The 17,834-nt window shown below is 43.8% G+C and overlaps 1 protein-coding gene across 1 annotated transcript in view; it reads right to left on the bottom strand.

Annotated features, from left to right (window-relative positions):
• Nucleotides 1-17,834, bottom strand: part of S1P (membrane-bound transcription factor site-1 protease) — a 55,674-nt gene that overhangs the window by 34,043 nt on the left and 3,797 nt on the right. The window contains exons 4-8 of the mRNA XM_089649906.1: nt 9,526-9,746; nt 7,094-7,234; nt 6,852-7,010; nt 5,781-5,868; nt 4,994-5,181 (exon numbers count right to left, since the gene is read on the bottom strand). Coding sequence (XP_089506032.1) covers nt 4,994-5,181; nt 5,781-5,868; nt 6,852-7,010; nt 7,094-7,234; nt 9,526-9,746 — 797 coding nt within the window. The remainder of the gene's footprint in view (nt 1-4,993; nt 5,182-5,780; nt 5,869-6,851; nt 7,011-7,093; nt 7,235-9,525; nt 9,747-17,834) is intronic.

Genomic DNA, 17,834 nt, shown 5'->3' with positions numbered 1-17,834 from the left:
CATCGACGACCTTGCGACAATGCCCTCTGCCAGCGAAGTTTTCTCTCCAAGAGCGATCACGGAGGCAAATTTAATGGATGCGATTGCCGAACTGCGCGGGAAAATTGCCGCCCTCGAAGTCAGGGATCGTCAACCCAGGGATATGAGCCCAGTTCGCCGCGATAACCGCTCTAGGTCACGACTTTTCCGTAGCCGCAGTCGTGCCAGGGGTACGCAACCATCTGACGTATGCTGGTACCACGCAACGTTCGGAGCTAATGCCCAACGGTGCCGGGAGCCCTGTAAATACGCACAGGGAAACGCCCAGGGCTACAACTGATGGCGACCAGTACCTGCAGCCCACCGAAATTAAGTCGCCTTTTCGTCACAGACCGGGTAACACGCACACAATTCCTCGTGGACACGGGCGCGGACCTGTGCGTATACCCACGGACCTTAGTACGAGGACGACCTCCTAAACAATCTTACGAGCTGGCAGCCGCGAACGGAAGCACCATCGCCACTTACGGAAACCTGACACTTACCCTCAATTTGGGGCTTAGACGTGACTTCACCTGGAGTTTCGTCATCGCTGATGTCTCCAAGCCTATCATCGGTGTGGACTTCTTGGCAAAATTCAACTTGCTAGTTGACGTCCGCAACGGAAAACTACTCGATCAAGTGACGAACCTGACCACGACAGGGACCAGGAGCAACGACAACACGCCTTCCATAAAGATAATTACAGGTACGTCACCCTACCACATTCTGTTGCAACGATTTCCTGACCTGACGCGCCCGGACGGTACCAGGAGGGAAGTTCGACACGAGACTAGGCACCACATCAGAACCACTCCAGGACCTCCAGTAAGCGAACGACCACGCCGCCTTGCCCCCGACAGGTTGAAGCTGGCCAAAAAAGAGTTTGAGACAATGGTATACCTTGGAATAGCTCGTCCTTCTGAGAGTTGTTGGGCATCGCCTCTACACATGGTACCCAAGAAAGATGACCAATGGCGACCGTGCGGAGATTATCGGAGCCTGAACGCCAGGACTATTCCAGACCGCTACCCTGTTCGCCACATTCAGGATTTTGCTCAGTCGTTGAGCGGCACTCGAATATTCTCCACCATCGACCTCGTGAGAGCGTACAACCAAATTCCAGTGGCACAGGAAGATATCCCGAAAACGGCCATATCCACACCGTTTGGCCTGTTTGAGTTCCCCATGATGTCCTTCGGCCTCCGCAACGCAGCCCAAACCTTCCAACGTTTCATCGACGAAGTCACGCGTGGACTCGACTTCTGCTACGCCTACATTGATGACATCCTCATAGCCTCATCATCAGAAGAGGAACACATGGCACACCTCGAAGTATTATTCCAACGCTTACAGGAATACGGTGTTATCATCAACGTCGCAAAATGCCACTTCGGTGTACACGAGGTCAAGTTCCTGGGGTACTTGGTGTCCAGCAAGGGTACCACACCCCTTCCCGAGAAGGTGGAAGCGATCAGGAGCTACAACCGACCCCAAACAATCAAAGATCTTCGACGCTTTCTGGGAGCACTAAATTTCTACAGGAGATTTCTGCCCCACGCTGCAGAGGACCAGTCACCACTCAACGACTTCCTACAAGGGAACCTAAAAAGCAAACAACCCGTTCCCTGGACACCGAAGACCATAGAAGCTTTTGACAAATGCAAAGAAGCCCTTGCTCAGGCAACTTTAATCGCCCACCCGAAGTGCGAAGCTCCTCTATCCATCATTAGCGACGCTTCTGACACCACAGCTGGAGCCGCACTTCAGCAGCGCGTCAACGGAAACTGGGAGCCACTTGGATTTTTCTCGAAGAAATTCAGCCCAGCCGAACGAAAATATGGAGCGTACGACAGAGAACTTCTTGCCATATACCTTGCCGTCAAACACTTCAAGCACATGGTAGAAGGCAGGATGTTTACGATCTTTACGGATCACAAACCAATCACTTTTGCCTTCCAGCAGAAAGCTGAAAAATGCTCGCCAAGGCAATTCCGACATCTGGACTACATCAGCCAGTTTACAACCGACATACGTCACGTGGCAGGCAAGGATAACATCGTCGCAGATGCCCTCTCCAGAGTCGAAGCAATCGATACTCCTCTGGACTACGCAGCGCTGGCAGCGGACCAAGTTAACGACGCAGAATTAGAGAATTGCCTTCAGGAAGGATCCAACCTGCAGCTCAAGAAGGTGCGCATCCCCGGTACCGATGCAGATCTCTACTGTGACGTCTCCACAACAACAGTCAGACCCTTTGTCACGAAAAAGTTTCGACCGGCAGCATTCAATGCGGTTCATCAACTGGCTCACCCAGGCATCAGGGCAACGACCAAACTCATGACTCAACGTTATGTCTGGCCAGCCATCAAAGCCGACACCACGAATTGGGCACGTAACTGTCTCCAGTGCCAGCGGAGCAAGGTGTCGAGACACGTATCAGCACCTCTTGGAGATTTCCCCACAACCGCATCCAGATTCGAGCATGTCCACGTGGACATCGTCATCATGCCCATGTCAGAGGGATGTCGATATTGTCTGACATGCGTAGACAGATTCACCAGGTGGCCGGAGGCATTCCCCATCAAGGACCAAGAGGCAGAGACAGTAGCACGCGCATTTTACGAAGGATGGATAACCAGATTTGGCACACCACTCCGCATCACGACCGACCAAGGCAGACAGTTTGAGTCGAAGCTGTTCAGGCAATTAAATTACCTGGCAGGAACGACCCAAATACGCACCACCGCGTACCACCCGGCAGCAAACGGTATGGTGGAGCGGTTACACCGCCAGCTGAAGGCAGCGATCAAATGCCATCAGAGTAACCGCTGGACACAAGTACTTCCAACTGTCTTAATGGGCATCAGAGCAGCCTGGAGAGACGATCTCGCGACCTCGTCAGCCGAACTGGTATATGGTAAACCACTTCGCCTACCAGGAGAATTTCTGGTTGCACGTCCATCATCAGCACCCGAAGTCGACACCGGCAACTTTCTCAAGGAACTGAGACAGCATTTCGACGATTTAAGGCCAGTAGAAGGCACTCGCCATGGTGAAAAGCGACAATTCATCTTTAAGGACCTACCAACAGCAACTCACGTCTTCCTGAGAGACGACACGGTAAAAAGTCCACTCCAACTACCGTACAGTGGTCCGCACGAAGTCATTCGCCGCAGTGAACGCACGTATACGATTCGTGTTAAAGGCAGAGAAGTCACCGTGACTATCGACCGACTAAAACCAGCCTACATTACCTCCGAACCGACAGAAATGGCAGCAACAACGACAAACACAACAAACACCACACCCAACACCTTTGAGAAAACTGATCAAACTCACACCACAACACGCTCAGGCCGACGTGTGCGATTCCCGGATCGACTCGACAAGTGACAAGATTTTTTTTTGGGATAATTTTATTTGTTATTTTTTCTTACAGATCACTAACCAACGATTGGTTACCCCTGTATTGAAATTATTATCAACAACACGGGTACAAGCCACATTCCGATAAGCGCTGACGCCAGGAATTTCAAAACATTCTCGAGAACAATGGACGGCATGACATCATGCTGATAACGGCTTACATAAACAAAACATTCATAGCGCATTTCGCAGAATCCCTTCATATACACGAGTATAACGAAAAGCAGATTTAGCAAAAATCGCTTCTGCCGACAAATTCGCTGAGTAGGTACCTTAGGCTGTACTATATAGTTTGCATTATTCAAACAATCTTCAGTTCGAAAATAACCAACAATGGGTTCACAACAGTTTTTTTTTTAATTTAAGTTTGATATTATTTGTGTGAAGTAACAATTTTTTGCAGTATCAATGACAATATATTACATCAATTTACAAATAATTTTTGATAATTCCCTACGCATTTCCTTATAACTTAACATGATGGGTTGAGTATAGTTCATTCACATCATGAAAAGTGAAACGGAACATAAGACGGAAGAAGAAAGGTGGAGGAAATTGGGTGAAATAATTCAAGATACTGAAACTTAGCAATGATCAATGATTGATATTGCAAAGACGTAACAGCCGCTATACAAATGTTATTGTAAGTTTTATATATAATGCACTAGTGGGTTTTTTACACAATAATAAAAACAACAAAAATACATATATTATTGTAAATAACACTAGCAAAAATAGAAAAAAATGTGTAATATTATAGTATAAAAGCAATGAGTAAATCAATAGTTAGTATTTAATCAGTAGCTAGATTGGTACATATGTGTATTGTAATAAAGCTATAAAACATGAACCAGCAAATAATGCATTAGTGTATTTTCATTAACATTTCAATAAACGATCATAAAGTGACCGATATTTTTTTTTTTTAAGAGTGTACGCATTCAGCTAATAATTACTCGCAATCGATTGGAATTAAAGATTTATTAATCTCTTTTTATATTTAGAAATGAAAATTGCACGCATAGAAGCAATACTTTTGTAATACAGAATGTAAATATTTAATACGAAAGGAGTTCCCTGAGGCATATATGTGGTAAAACAACATATGACTGCAACGCCGCGCAAATGTGGAGATCTGGGAAGAATACAAAGCTGAAGAAAACGTAGTGAACAAGATTAAGAATAGGATTCTTAGAATATTTGGACATTTAGAGTGGACGAAAGAAGGAAGGTACGTAAGGAGAAGATATGAGGCGAAAGTGAAGGGTAGAAAAAGTCAGATAAGCCCGAGGAAGACATAACACGACCAAGTGAATCAAACTCTTGAGTCGGGTCATGTCAAGGGTTTGAATAACAGAAGAGTACATATCAATGTGAATGAAGTAATAATTATGCGCCAAGATAGAGTTGTGTGACAGTCCATCTTCTCTGCCTACCCCTGGGAGGAAACGGAGTGATGGTTAAATATGTAGATAAATATAATACCCTACGCACAAATATTACAGAAAACTACAATTAAATGAAACTGGCAAGAATAATAGCATACCTGGTAGGCCTTAAGTAAGTCCAGTTTACCATGACCTTGCTCAAACATGCTGATGTTAGGCAACCTCCGAGCGGACGCCATCAGCGCCTGTTTCATCGAGGCGGGCGTCAGGTCGCCGCCACTGCCAAGGACCGCACTGGCCAGTAGTGCCACCGCCCCCGCCACCACGGGAGACGCTACACTGGTGCCTGCAATGTAACCCCACCAAAAGCTATATCAATTGAAGAATAGCATTGTTTTGTGTAAAACATACCATACCATTCAAGAAATTTGCAAATAAATATGAAATATGAATAAATCTTCACTTTTCATCTAATAATAAATGTTTGCATTCAAACAATTCAGTTCAAAATCGATGGATAATAGAAATAAGGGAAAATAACGCATAGCCTTTGTTTCTACCTACACACCAAACAGAACTTTCATTGGCGTTGATACTCTGTGCAGTTTGGTCATAGCTCGACAACAGTCGTCATGCTTCCATGCCATATATCAACCAGCTAACCAGCTATCCAAATAGTTGTGTCAATTTGAAAAGGTATAATTGTTGATTACAGTCCTCTTTATTAATAGAACTACAAATTTATTTGCAGACAATATTCTGTGACTACATATTCCTTTATTCCTATTATCTGTGTCATAATCGTTTGATTTCGAATAAGTCAGAGAAACTTCAAGAAGAATAATTTCAATGTGCTACATAATTGATATTTATTGCAATGAAGGACTCCAGTAAATGTAGGTACATATAGAATATAATTTGTAGTTTTCTAGCAACTTAGCTTACCAGACAGAGAACGGCAACCTCCCTTCATGCTTGATCCTCGCACACTGCTGCCGTAGGTCACAATGTCGGGCTTCACACGACCATAGCCCTAAAAGAACCAAAATACTCATTACACGCGGGACTTTAACTGATTTTAAGTTCGTAGATTGTATGAGAACCCTCTATATTTCATTAGTTGGAAGTCAAACGGAACATAATTCACCTATTTGGTCCCCTTTGTACAAAGTTCACTCTAACAATATAGAAAGAGTTCCGCACAAATTTCACTCTAACAATATAGAAAGAGTTCAGCACAAATTTCACTCTAACAATATAGAAAGAGTTCAGCACAAATTTCTTAGGTACATAAATTTTAAGCTCACAATTCCAGTTGAATACATTAATAATGTCAGTTTGATGAATCAATTGCATCTAATAATGCTGTCTGAGAGGAGAATTTTGTCAGACCTGGTTGTGTTACACACAGTCATTAATAACTTAATTGACAGCCCTGCCATCATTGCCACTATTAAATACAAGACAAAATGTAACATTCTTCTAGAATACATACACAACCAACTATCAGACACACTCACTAAACCAATAGGATTCATGATCTGGGCAACAAGTTTGGGGGAACTATTGATATATTATATATATTCCGACTCCACTTATAGAATTGAGCGTAATCTATACCAGCACTTTGTTGAATCCTACAAATTATAGTAGCGTTGGTAGTGTAGTTTTAGTGATTTGTCTTATATGTAGTATTGTTCTAGTTTCTATACTACTTTATGTTACTGTTACATGTTTTTATTAATATTGTTTCATATTCAGTTTGGCAGTTTAATGTTTTTGGTGCTTTAAAAACTTTTTCGATAGCTCACTAGGTATTTTCTGTTCTTAAAATCTATGTAAAAGCCCAGCTGGGCAAAAACCAAATAAAATAAAATTGTTTCGTTTAGATTCAGAAAAGGGAAGTGAATCTCTAATTAAAACTTCTAAATCAAGAAATAGAAAAGTTCAGCTTTCATTTAGTTGTAAATTGAAAAGTGTTTACACATATTTAAAGGATTAGTGAAAAACAATGACCTGAGGGAGCTCCCAAGTAGTCATGCCTCGGGAAGAGAACTTAGCAATCTGATCATCAAAGTTGATTCCTCCCACACCAATGACATCCATCTGGTCGGCAGGGTTGTTCAATGTTCCGTACAGAGGGCCATCATTCCCTATCGCAGACACCATTATCACCTGTGAAAAGTAATTTTAATATATGTAGGTACTATTTATTTTACAAAATTATGCTTTCTATGTAAAAAGTGTTATGTTTTTACCTTATTTGCTGTAAGCTCCCAAACTTTATCCACAAAGGGTTGATCCATGAAATCCGGCCCGCCAATGCTCAAATTTAAAACATTGATCTTTTTCAGTATGGCGTAGTTAAAAGCATCGAGAAACCAAGATGTGTAAGAAACCTGAAAACGAAAGGAGTAAAATAATCACACAGTAGAATTGGCTGCACCGGACCAAACTGTACTTAAGGTATGCAACTGAGGTAGAATTTTAAGAGGTTACAACCTCTTTTTTATTTTTTTATGAGAATTTACTTGCGCACACCAGTATTTCAACCCACGACCTCTGGATTTCTAGTCGAGAGCCTTACCTCTCGACCATCAGAGGCCGTCAAATGTACATGTGTATACATATGTACCGTAATGAAAATAAAGCACCTTAAACATGGTACTCAATGGGGAAACATACGAGGGGGCGTAATTAAATTCGCAGAATGGGTAGGTAGGTGATTAGTGGGGGTGTCGCTGAATTAGGTACTAATTGAGCAACTCATTATTAGTATAAATACCGGGTTTTATCGTAATTAGGTAGTTAGTCTTTGAGCTATCGTCGACCAAACAAGTCAAACAAGGGGAGAATTCTGAATAAGGAGAAAATCGAGTTCCGCGCTGTTATAAAATTCCTTACCAAGCAAGGAAAATCAGTTCAGATCGTACTGGAAGTGATGTCATCCGTTTACGGGGACTCTTGTCCAAGTAAAACTAAGGTTTACAAGTGGCATATCATTTTTAAACAAGGCAGGGAGTCGCTTGAAGACGACCCACAGCCAGGAAGGCCTATCAAGGTGACCACTTCGGAAATTATTCAAAAAGTCGAAATATTAATAATAGAAGATGCCCGACTAAAGAAGAAACAGCCATTTTCAAAATTCTTCACGACCATTTTGACATGATTAAAGTCAGCGAAAGATGGGTCCCGAGAATGCTCACGCCGTCTCAAAAACAACAGCGCGTGGAGTGTTCTCGTGCATTTTTGGACCTCTGTACGGAATACAAAGATGGAGTGTTGGCTCAAATTGTTACTGGTGATGAAACTTGGGTTCATCATTATGAACCTGAGTCTAAACAGGACTCTATGCAGTGGCACAAGAAAGGCACACCACCACCCAAGAAGTTTAAGGTGTCACAATCGGCTGGGAAAATCATGGCGACAGTCTTTTGGGACTCAGAAGGAATCCTGGTGATTGATTAGAAAGATAAAGGTGTTTCCATAACCGGAGTTTACTACGCTTCAATTCTAGAGCAATTAAAGGAAGCCATCAAGGAGAAAAGAAGATGAAAATTGACCAAATATGTCCTCCTTCTGCATGACAACGCGCCTGTTCACAAGAGCCGTGTTGCGATGGCTGCTTTGCAGAAGATGGGCTTCGAAATTTTGCCACATCCACCCTAAAGTCCTGACCTGGCTCCCAGTGATTAATACCTTTTTCCAAACTTGAAAAAAGAACTTTGTGTGAAAAAGTTTTCAAGTGATGAAGAAGTGAAGAATGCAGTTTTGGCGTATTTTTTACACAAAGACAAATCTTTTTTTTTGGACGGTATACATAAGTTAATTGAAAGATCCGAAAAATGTATTAGGGTAGCTGGTGAATAATTGAAAAGGAAAAATAAATTTGGATTTTTATTTCCACTCCTTACCCCCATTCCGCGAACTTAAAAACGTTCCCTCGTAGTGACTACTTATAAGGTGTTTCAAAAGACAGATATTTTGCACATATAATTATTATGTAAATCAATTTATTAACTCTTTGGTATTATTTTTCAGCTTGAAATAAACTAAGTGTTATAAAAGAGTTTTTCGCAAATGCATTTATTTGTATGACAAAAGAATCTTCTAGTGGAATTTCTGTGTTTCACGGTGATTCCTATGTCATTGTCTTATACATAATATGATACATAAAAGTATGCTGTGACAGATGGTATACTTGCCGTGCGGCGTTTGTTTAGTCTAGGTACACCCGTAGATTGGCGCTCGGAGACTAGGGCCAGATATTTCGCAGAAATTCACATGTGAAAAAGTCATCAAGAGGCCATTCAGCACCATTTTGTTTTTTGACAGTTGAAAGGTGCCCGTTAAACGCTGATTAAAGCCCGTTTCAGCTTTTGAACAAATTGTGATCAGCAGAAGAGATTAATGGGGACTGAATCAGAATCGGCGATTAATGGGGACTGAATGGCCATTTGATGACAATTTTACATTTGAATTTCTGCAAAACAACTGGGCCTAAGAGGATTAAGCAAGAGTGATCCGTTTCCCATAATATGAGAGTAGAAGAAAACGAAAAAGTAAAGAAAAGAGAGCGAAGGGTAAGAATAAGTAGTAAGTAGAGTGAAGGCTAAGTAGTAAGGGTAAATAGACTTATTGTAATCCTTTTACATGTTGCATTAAAATAATGACAAAAATGTATATCTACCTGATTATTTGTAAACACTCTAAATATGTGCAAATCTGCATCAGGGGCGAAGCCCAAACACTCTCTGCTCGATGCAATAACTCCCGCAACAAACGTGCCATGACCCAAACCATCCTCCAGCGTCTTTTCATTGGTCCAGTTGGTTCTTTCCTTAATCTTTTTGAAATGGGGATGAGTTTTGGCCAAGCCGGTATCGAATACCGCAACTCTAACGCCATTTCCTGAAACAAATAAAGAATATTATATATCCTCTTTCCGCCATATGTAAAAATTTACAGTAGCTCTCAGATCTTTGAATTGTCCAAAATGATCTTCTTCCCTTACACAATTTAAAATATAGTCACGTCACCCTATCCACAGCAATTTTAGAAGGGGTCGACATCCTTAAAAGACATTCCAGTCTCCCGGCCCATAGTGTCAGTAATGTGTTCAATGACATTATTTAATTTAAATGGCCCAACTCTTCTCTTTTATTTACTGATGGCTACAAATCTCCAAACTCTCCTAACTGTGGTAAAGGTATTAAAATTTACCACAATATGTAATTCTAACGCGTAATGACAGAATATTTCATTCAATTTCAAAACAATTTTCAATATTCTCCGAGTGTATTGCAATAATTGAATCTCTCGAATATATAATCAAAAATAATTATGAACATTCCATTGTTCTCTCTGACTCCCTCAGTTCCCTCCAAAAACTTAAATACAGTGCTCTTCTTCATCCTGATGATAACTTTGTATGCCTTATTCGAGTGCTGATAGCCTCAATTCAAAGCTATGATTTTGGATTCCGGACATGTTGGCATAGTGGGTAAAGATATTGCGAATTCCTTGGCAAAACAAGGAGCATTGTTACACTCGTAAACCACATTCCCCTATCTGAAACTTTTCCACTCTCAAAGCTAGACCCGCAATGTTTGGGCCGAGTTTTTGCAAATTGCTAGTCAATCCAAGGGAACCTGCTATGTCTCAATACAAAGGACTATCCCATCAAAACCATGGTATCAACAATTCCCTCATTTTTCCAAAAAAGAAATTTCCTCACTTATTCAAATGAGAATTGGACATTATTCCGTTCCTTCTCACCTTCATAAAATAAAATTTGACAGAAACTAAAAAACAGAATGAAACTAATGTACACAACTTTGTCAACATATAATTGTAAACAAGAATAACAAATTCAAATGATTGTTGCAATGAGGTTGTCTCCATTTTTTTTCAAGAAAATGTATTATACACGGTGTCCGGAAACTCGTAGTACAAGCGGGAAACTGGAGAATCTACACCACATGGGGAACCCAAATAAACATAAAGTTTTTTGATTTGAGCATTTTCACAAAAAAAAAAAAATTATTATTATGGATTAAATGAAGGGTGATTTCAAAATAATGCTTCAAATCCGAGTTTCTTCATTTGTTTTACTTTCAAATAGTTTTAATTAGTTGGGTACTTTGATCTTCAGTAATAATTTATAAGAATTTGATTAAAAAAAAAAAAAAATAATAAAAAAAAAATCAACTTCTAACTCGATTTACTCGATAACGAAAGCTCAAATCAAAAAAAAATATACTACAAAATCGACTCCATATGTGATGTAGATTCACCAGTTTCCCGCTTGTACTACGAGTTTCCGGACACCCTGTATAGACTTAATAAGACAGTAAAATTAGTTTATCCATATCTTCAAAAATCACAAAGATATGAACTTTCAAAGGGCATTGTAAAATGTATGCAATAGTGTCTTATGATGTCACATACAGTACAATTTGAATTGCAATGCTGAGTACTACCGAACATGTACCGTGATGTCACACGCTTTTCGACCGGCAAATATCAATATTTTGAAGTATATCTTCGATAGATACTATTTGGTATTATCCAAAAATTCTAAAAGTTCTGACCTCAGCATCCTCTAATTAATGATAAATTTGTAAATAATATGAAAATTTGTTGTAGGAGAAGACCTCATTGGGGCTGATAGATCATTCTCATTGCGTGGACAGTAATCATCATTGTCACTAAGTACAGAACACACTATGAATATAAACGAGACAAATTGACCTATGTCTTGATCCCTGTGATAGTACCCAAGTGGGAAATAATCTGGGACAGCAAAAAGGAATATGTCTGTTATTGAAATTTTATCTCTTCTGATTTTACGTACAAGTAAACACTACATTTACAGTTTAAACTGTTACTGTTATTAGACAATTATCAACAACAAAAAATCTTAATAAATACACGGTGTCCGGAAACTCGTAGTACAAGCGGGAAACTGGAGAATCTACACCACATGGGGAACCCAAAAAAACATAAAGTTTTTTGATTTGAGCATTTTCAAAAAAAAAAAAAAAAACCAAAAAAAAATATTTTTCGGCTATTTTAGGGTTAAAGTTTTTTCTGGTGTTTAGGGTTGAATAACAGATGTTTTAACCCTGCAGAGCAGAAATATTTTATGATTACACCGGGTTAAATGAAGGGTGATTTCAAAATAATGCTTCAAATCCGAGTTTCTTCATTTGTTTTACTTTCAAATAGTTTTAATTAGTTGGGTACTTTGATCTTCAGTAATAATTTATAAGAATTTGATTAAAAAAAAAAAAATAAAATAAAAAAAAAATCAACTTCAAACTCGATTTACTCGATAACGAAAGCTCAAATAAAAAAAAAATATACTACAAAATCGACTCCAAATGTGATGTAGATTCACCAGTTTCCCGCTTGTACTACGAGTTTCCGGACACCCTGTATAAGTATAATGATAAAGATGCTATAATACAAGGCAAATTGTCAAATTGACATTTTTAAATATAATCATTACATTATTTTATTGTTTGGTTTTATTGAATTAAAAACAATAAAATTAATATAGTAAAATTATTATATACTGTGGCGCGCGGCATTTCGACCGACGCACGAATCCGAATACTTTCTCCCTCACACGCATAGCGCCGTCTCGCTCGGCCAATCGCAGCCCATTCCCCGTACAGGAAGACACCCCATTGGCCGAGCTACCCCCACCCCTCCGTCAGCGGCCGGTACTGACCGGTCAAAGGGTATATAACGCCGTGCAGCTCATTTTGACGGCAGAGTATCCAGTCTCCTGGTTAACTAAGCAACAGAATCCTAGTGGTCATTGCCCAGTTAAACACTCCCCAGTACCAAGTCGAGAGAACCCTCCGGGTCCTCCTTGGGAATTCAAGCAACAGCTCCCTCGGGGACATTACTTGTTGGGAGAAGTTAAACACTCCCCAGTACCAAGTCGAGAGAGCCCTCCGGGTCCTCCTTGGGAATTCAAGTAACAGCTCCCTCGGGGACATTACTTGTCGGGAGAATCTCCACCCAACTAAGAGACCCCCGGGTCCTCTGTTGCGGCCCTTACGCTGTGCTCAAGTGATATTTGAGAACTTTAAGTGATCATTGTTTTTACCCTAAGCTGTAAACCCTGTATGTAAGATAAATAAACTGACCGACGATAAAAGCTATTTTCTTACAAACACCCTGACACAAAATGGCGCCCAACGTGACAGCTTTTTAAAGTGAAAGACAGTGATAAAACGGAACCTACACGGTAAAGTGAGCCGAGAGTGACAGTTTTGAAAGTGAAAGACAGTGATAAAACGGAACTACACGGAAAAGTGCGCCGAGAGTGACGACCAACGTGACAGTTTTAAGTAAAAGACAAAGTGGAAAAAACGGAACCTACACGGAAAAGTGCGCGGTTAGTGGCCAAATCCAAAATGGCGATTTCCCAGGACCAACTCCGCGAGTTATTCCAGAGCGCGAGGATAAAAAACCTCGCTCACTGTTCATCCCGGTTCAATGGATGTACAGACCCACAGAAGGTGGAAGAATTCATCTTGACGGCAACGCTGTACAAGACATCTGAGGGAATACCAGATGACAACGCCTTGGAAGGACTACCTCTACTCCTCCAAGAAGTGGCTTCGCCGTGGTGGCAAGGAGTCAAAACCGGCGTCAAAACATGGCAGGCCGCCATGGATCTGCTCAGGCAGACATTCGCGCCGAGACGACAAGCGTACAAGGTGTACATGGACTTGTTTGAAACCAAGCAAGAAAGACCGCGAGCCACGGGCTTGTTCATTACTAAGAAAAGGTCCCTCCTGGCGGAATTGGTGACCAAACACCCGGAAACCCAGGAGATCGACTTTATATACGGTCTCCTGCACCGAGAAATAAGAGAGCGGATGCCAAGAGAGGACATCCAAACCTTCTCAGATGTGCTCAGTAAAGCACGATACATCGAGGAGATGATCGCCGAGCGTGAGACGATACCTAAATCTCACGATGCGGAGAAAACTCGCTGGAATGAGGAAAATAATGTCCGCAGAACACGACCAAGGTGTGCGAACTGCAAACTATTCGGGCATACCACAGATGCCTGCCGGAAGCAGCCTCGAGAGCGGAGCGCCACCCGGAACCTCACTCCAACGAAAGGACATGGCCAAGCAGAGGGGCCAAGCAGAGGACCAAATACACTGGCATGCTACGGTTGTAATCGACCTGGGGTCATACGCAGCAGATGCCCGACCTGCAACCCCAAGCAAGGAGAAATGAGAAACGCTCAGTTCTGCTCCCTCAACACCCGTACGGCCCTGGCAGTCCAGCGACACCGGCCTGCGGTGTACATTGAAGTGGGAGGAAACGTCGGAACGGCTTTCTTGGATACCGGCGCTAAGGCCAGCGTCGCAAGCCAGGAACTATACGTGCTGCTAAGCCGACAGGGCTACCATTTCACGTCGGAGAGGCTCACCATCATACTTGCTGACGGACATACCAAGGACCAGCTAGTCCTCCGTAGCAGAGTAGATGTAAAAATACAGAACCGGTCAGTCTCTACCGAGTTCTTGGTGCTACCGAACGCATCGAAAAACCACACCCTCCTGGGAATAGACTTCCTCGAGGATGCAGCGATGGTGCTGAACCTGCCTACCAAAGAATGGTACTTTTCGGACATGCCGGGAAGAGCCCATAGATTTATTGTGCCCGCACATGAAGGGGCGAATCAAAGAGAACAGCAGGCGGCTGAGCAGATAACCCCTACCAGCATCGAGGATGAGCTGGATGTAAGGGCGTACGGCCCTCCACCGCCGGGATACACCGGAGAGATGACGCCTACCAGCGAGATCGGGTCAGTGATGATACTGCCCACGCCAATCAGTCCCTTGCCTCCAACCCCAGATAAAGGCATAATAGGCTTGGCGGACCACCACATGGACCACATGTACAGGGACGCCCAAATCATGGTCCACCGGACGTATAAGAGTCCAAAACGGGGGTTGAGAAACCTATTTCCCCGGAGGATAGACCTGGCCAGTATTGAAGCCCTACCATTGCATCTGAGAGAAGATGAGGGCACCCACCTAACAGAGGTGGAGAGAAAGCAGCTAAATGAGCTGATTACGCAAAACGAAGAAGTCTTCTCAAAGAACGGGCCGCCCACGGACCAGGCGGAACATCATATCCCCACGGGAGACCATCCACCAGTAGCGATGCCTCCCTATCGCCTGACGCCAGCTCAAAAGGCCCTCATGAAGGTAGAGATAGAGAAAATGCTCCAGGAAGGGATCATAGAAGAGTGTGAATCCCCATGGGCCGCACCAGTCGTGCTCGTGCCCAAACCTGATGGTAGCCTGCGCTTTTGCGTGGACTATAGGCAGCTCAACGCCGCTACCACGCCGGACCATTATCCACTACCTCGGATGGACGACCTCCTCCATGCAGCGAAGAGGACGGCGTTCATGTCCACCATGGACCTCCATGCGGGATACTGGCAGATCAGTGTGCACGACAAGGATCGAGACAAGACTGCGTTCATCACGCCGTTTGGGACATACCGATTTAATCGTATGGCCTTCGGTCTTCGGAATGCACCCTCCACCTTCCAGCGTCTGATAGACCGGCTGCGCGCTGGATTAGGCGACCTGAACCTGCTAGCCTACCTAGATGACCTCATCCTGCTATCCGCAACATTTGACGACCATTTGCGCGAGCTGAGAGCGGTTTTTCGGCGGATCAAGGACTTTGGATTACGGATAAACCGAAAAAAATGTCACTTTTGCTGTAATGAAGTGAAATTCCTGGGACACCGGCTGACAACGCAAGGGATTACGGCAAATCCCGAGAAAATTAGGGCCATTACCAAGATGGGCCCCCCCCGAAACGTGAAACACCTGCAATCCTTTCTGCAGACGTGCTCATGGTTTCGGCGATTCATTCCCCACTTTGCTGAGATTGCAAAACCCCTCAGCGACCTAACCAAAAAGGCGAAGATATGGGTATGGGGAAAGCACCAACAAGAGGCGTTCGGAAAATTAAAAGAATTACTCACAACGGCCCCTATACTGAGGCAGGCTGAAGAGTCCCAACCGTTTATAATAAAGACCGACGCCAGCGGCTACGCTGTCGGTGCAGTCCTACTCCAGGGGGAGGGGACGGAAGAACGTCCAGTGGAATACGCCAGCAGACTGATGACCAGCGCCGAGAAGAACTACTCCACTACGGAACGAGAGGCTCTCGCTGTAGTATGGGCCATCTCGAAGTTCAGGGGATATATTGAGGGAAACCCGACCACGGTTATCTCCGATCACCAACCCTTAAAGTGGTTGATGTCCCTGAAATCTCCCACAGGAAGACTCGCGAGATGGGCGCTACAACTTCAGCCCTATAACCTCACTATCAAATACGCCCCAGGAAGGACAAACCTGGTGGCTGACGCTTTATCACGCCCTCCCTGCGGCGATGAAGAGAGAAACGTCTGCAATCTATGCAGCTTCGTCGAAGCAGATATCCCGACACGAAGTGCCTTGGCCACCCGCCAAGAGCAACTAAAGGATCCAGAAGTAAAGAAGATTCTAGACTGCTTCCAGGCCGGACAACAAGATGAGGAATTCGCCCGATGGACAAACCGGGGCTACCTCACTAACGATGGAGTATTATACCGATACTCCCCTGATCAGGACGGCGAGGAAGCCCAACTCGTCGTGCCTGCCCACGAACGCGCTGAGATATTACAAGAATACCACGATGCCCCTACAGCTGGACACTACGGCATTGAAGGTACCTGCAACCGTGTAGCTACGCGATACTACTGGGTAGGGATGCGGCGGTACATAGCAGGATACGTGAAGAATTGTATCGAGTGTCAACGATACAAGGCCACAAACCTGAAGCCCGCCGGCCTACTGCAAACTCCATCTACACAGCAGCGATTTGAAGTCATAGCAATAGACCTATTCGGACCATTACCCACCTCACCTGACGGAAAGAATTGGATTTTCATCGTAGAAGACCTCGCTACACGATGGGTCGAACTATTTGCACTAAGTAACGCAACCGCAGACAAGTGCGCCTGGACCATTGTGACGGAAATAATCCTACGGTATGGAACACCAAGACGGATAATAAGTGATAACGGCGTCCAATTCGTCAGCGCTGTTATGCAACAGGTGACACACTGCCTGGGAATACGACAGAGCTTGACACCCCTCTACCACCCCGCTGCTAATCCGGTAGAGCGAAAGAACCGAGACTTGAAGCCTCAACTAGCAATTCAAGTTGGGAAGAAACACGATCAGTGGCCGGAGAAACTACCGACCATTCGATTCGCCATGAACACGGCAAAGTGCCAGAGTACGGGATACAGTGCCGCCTATCTGACCTTCGGTAGAGAACTCCGAACCCCAGATGACGCAAACCGGGACTTACGCAGCATCATCCAGGCTGAAAACTTTATCCCAGAAGTTACTCCTCGCCTACTACGCCTAGAAAACGATCTACGGCAGGCCCGCGAGATCAACGAAGTACAGCAGGACTGGCGCAAGGAAAACGCCGATTCCCACCGCCGACCGGATCAACGTTTCCAAGAAGGAGATCTAGTCTGGATCACCACCCATGTGTTGAGCAACACAAACAAAGGGGTCAGCTCCAAGTTAGCCCCTCGACGGGACGGCCCTCACATCATACTGAGACGCAAGAGCCCCACCAGTTATGAAGTCGCAACTCAGGAAGCCCCAACAGTTCCGATTGGGACCTACCATTCTTCAACCATTACGGCCTTCAAGAGCTCCTCTGGTGCAGTCCCAGAGCCCCTGGTGCCCCTACGAAGACGCGGAAGACCCAGGAAGACACCACTCGTCCAACAGCAGAACTACCAATAAAAGGATCCCAAAGCGGGGCGCTTTTTGGAATCCTAGGGGGAGGATGTGGCGCGCGGCATTTCGACCGACGCACGAATCCGAATACTTTCTCCCTCACACGCATAGCGCCGTCTCGCTCGGCCAATCG

This window comes from Hesperophylax consimilis, chromosome 31 (genome assembly GCF_061612785.1).
Source record: "Hesperophylax consimilis isolate HC1 chromosome 31, BYU_Hcon_1.0, whole genome shotgun sequence".
In the NCBI taxonomy this organism is placed as follows: domain Eukaryota; kingdom Metazoa; phylum Arthropoda; class Insecta; order Trichoptera; family Limnephilidae; genus Hesperophylax; species Hesperophylax consimilis.
This window is presented reverse-complemented; position numbering and strand designations above follow the sequence as displayed.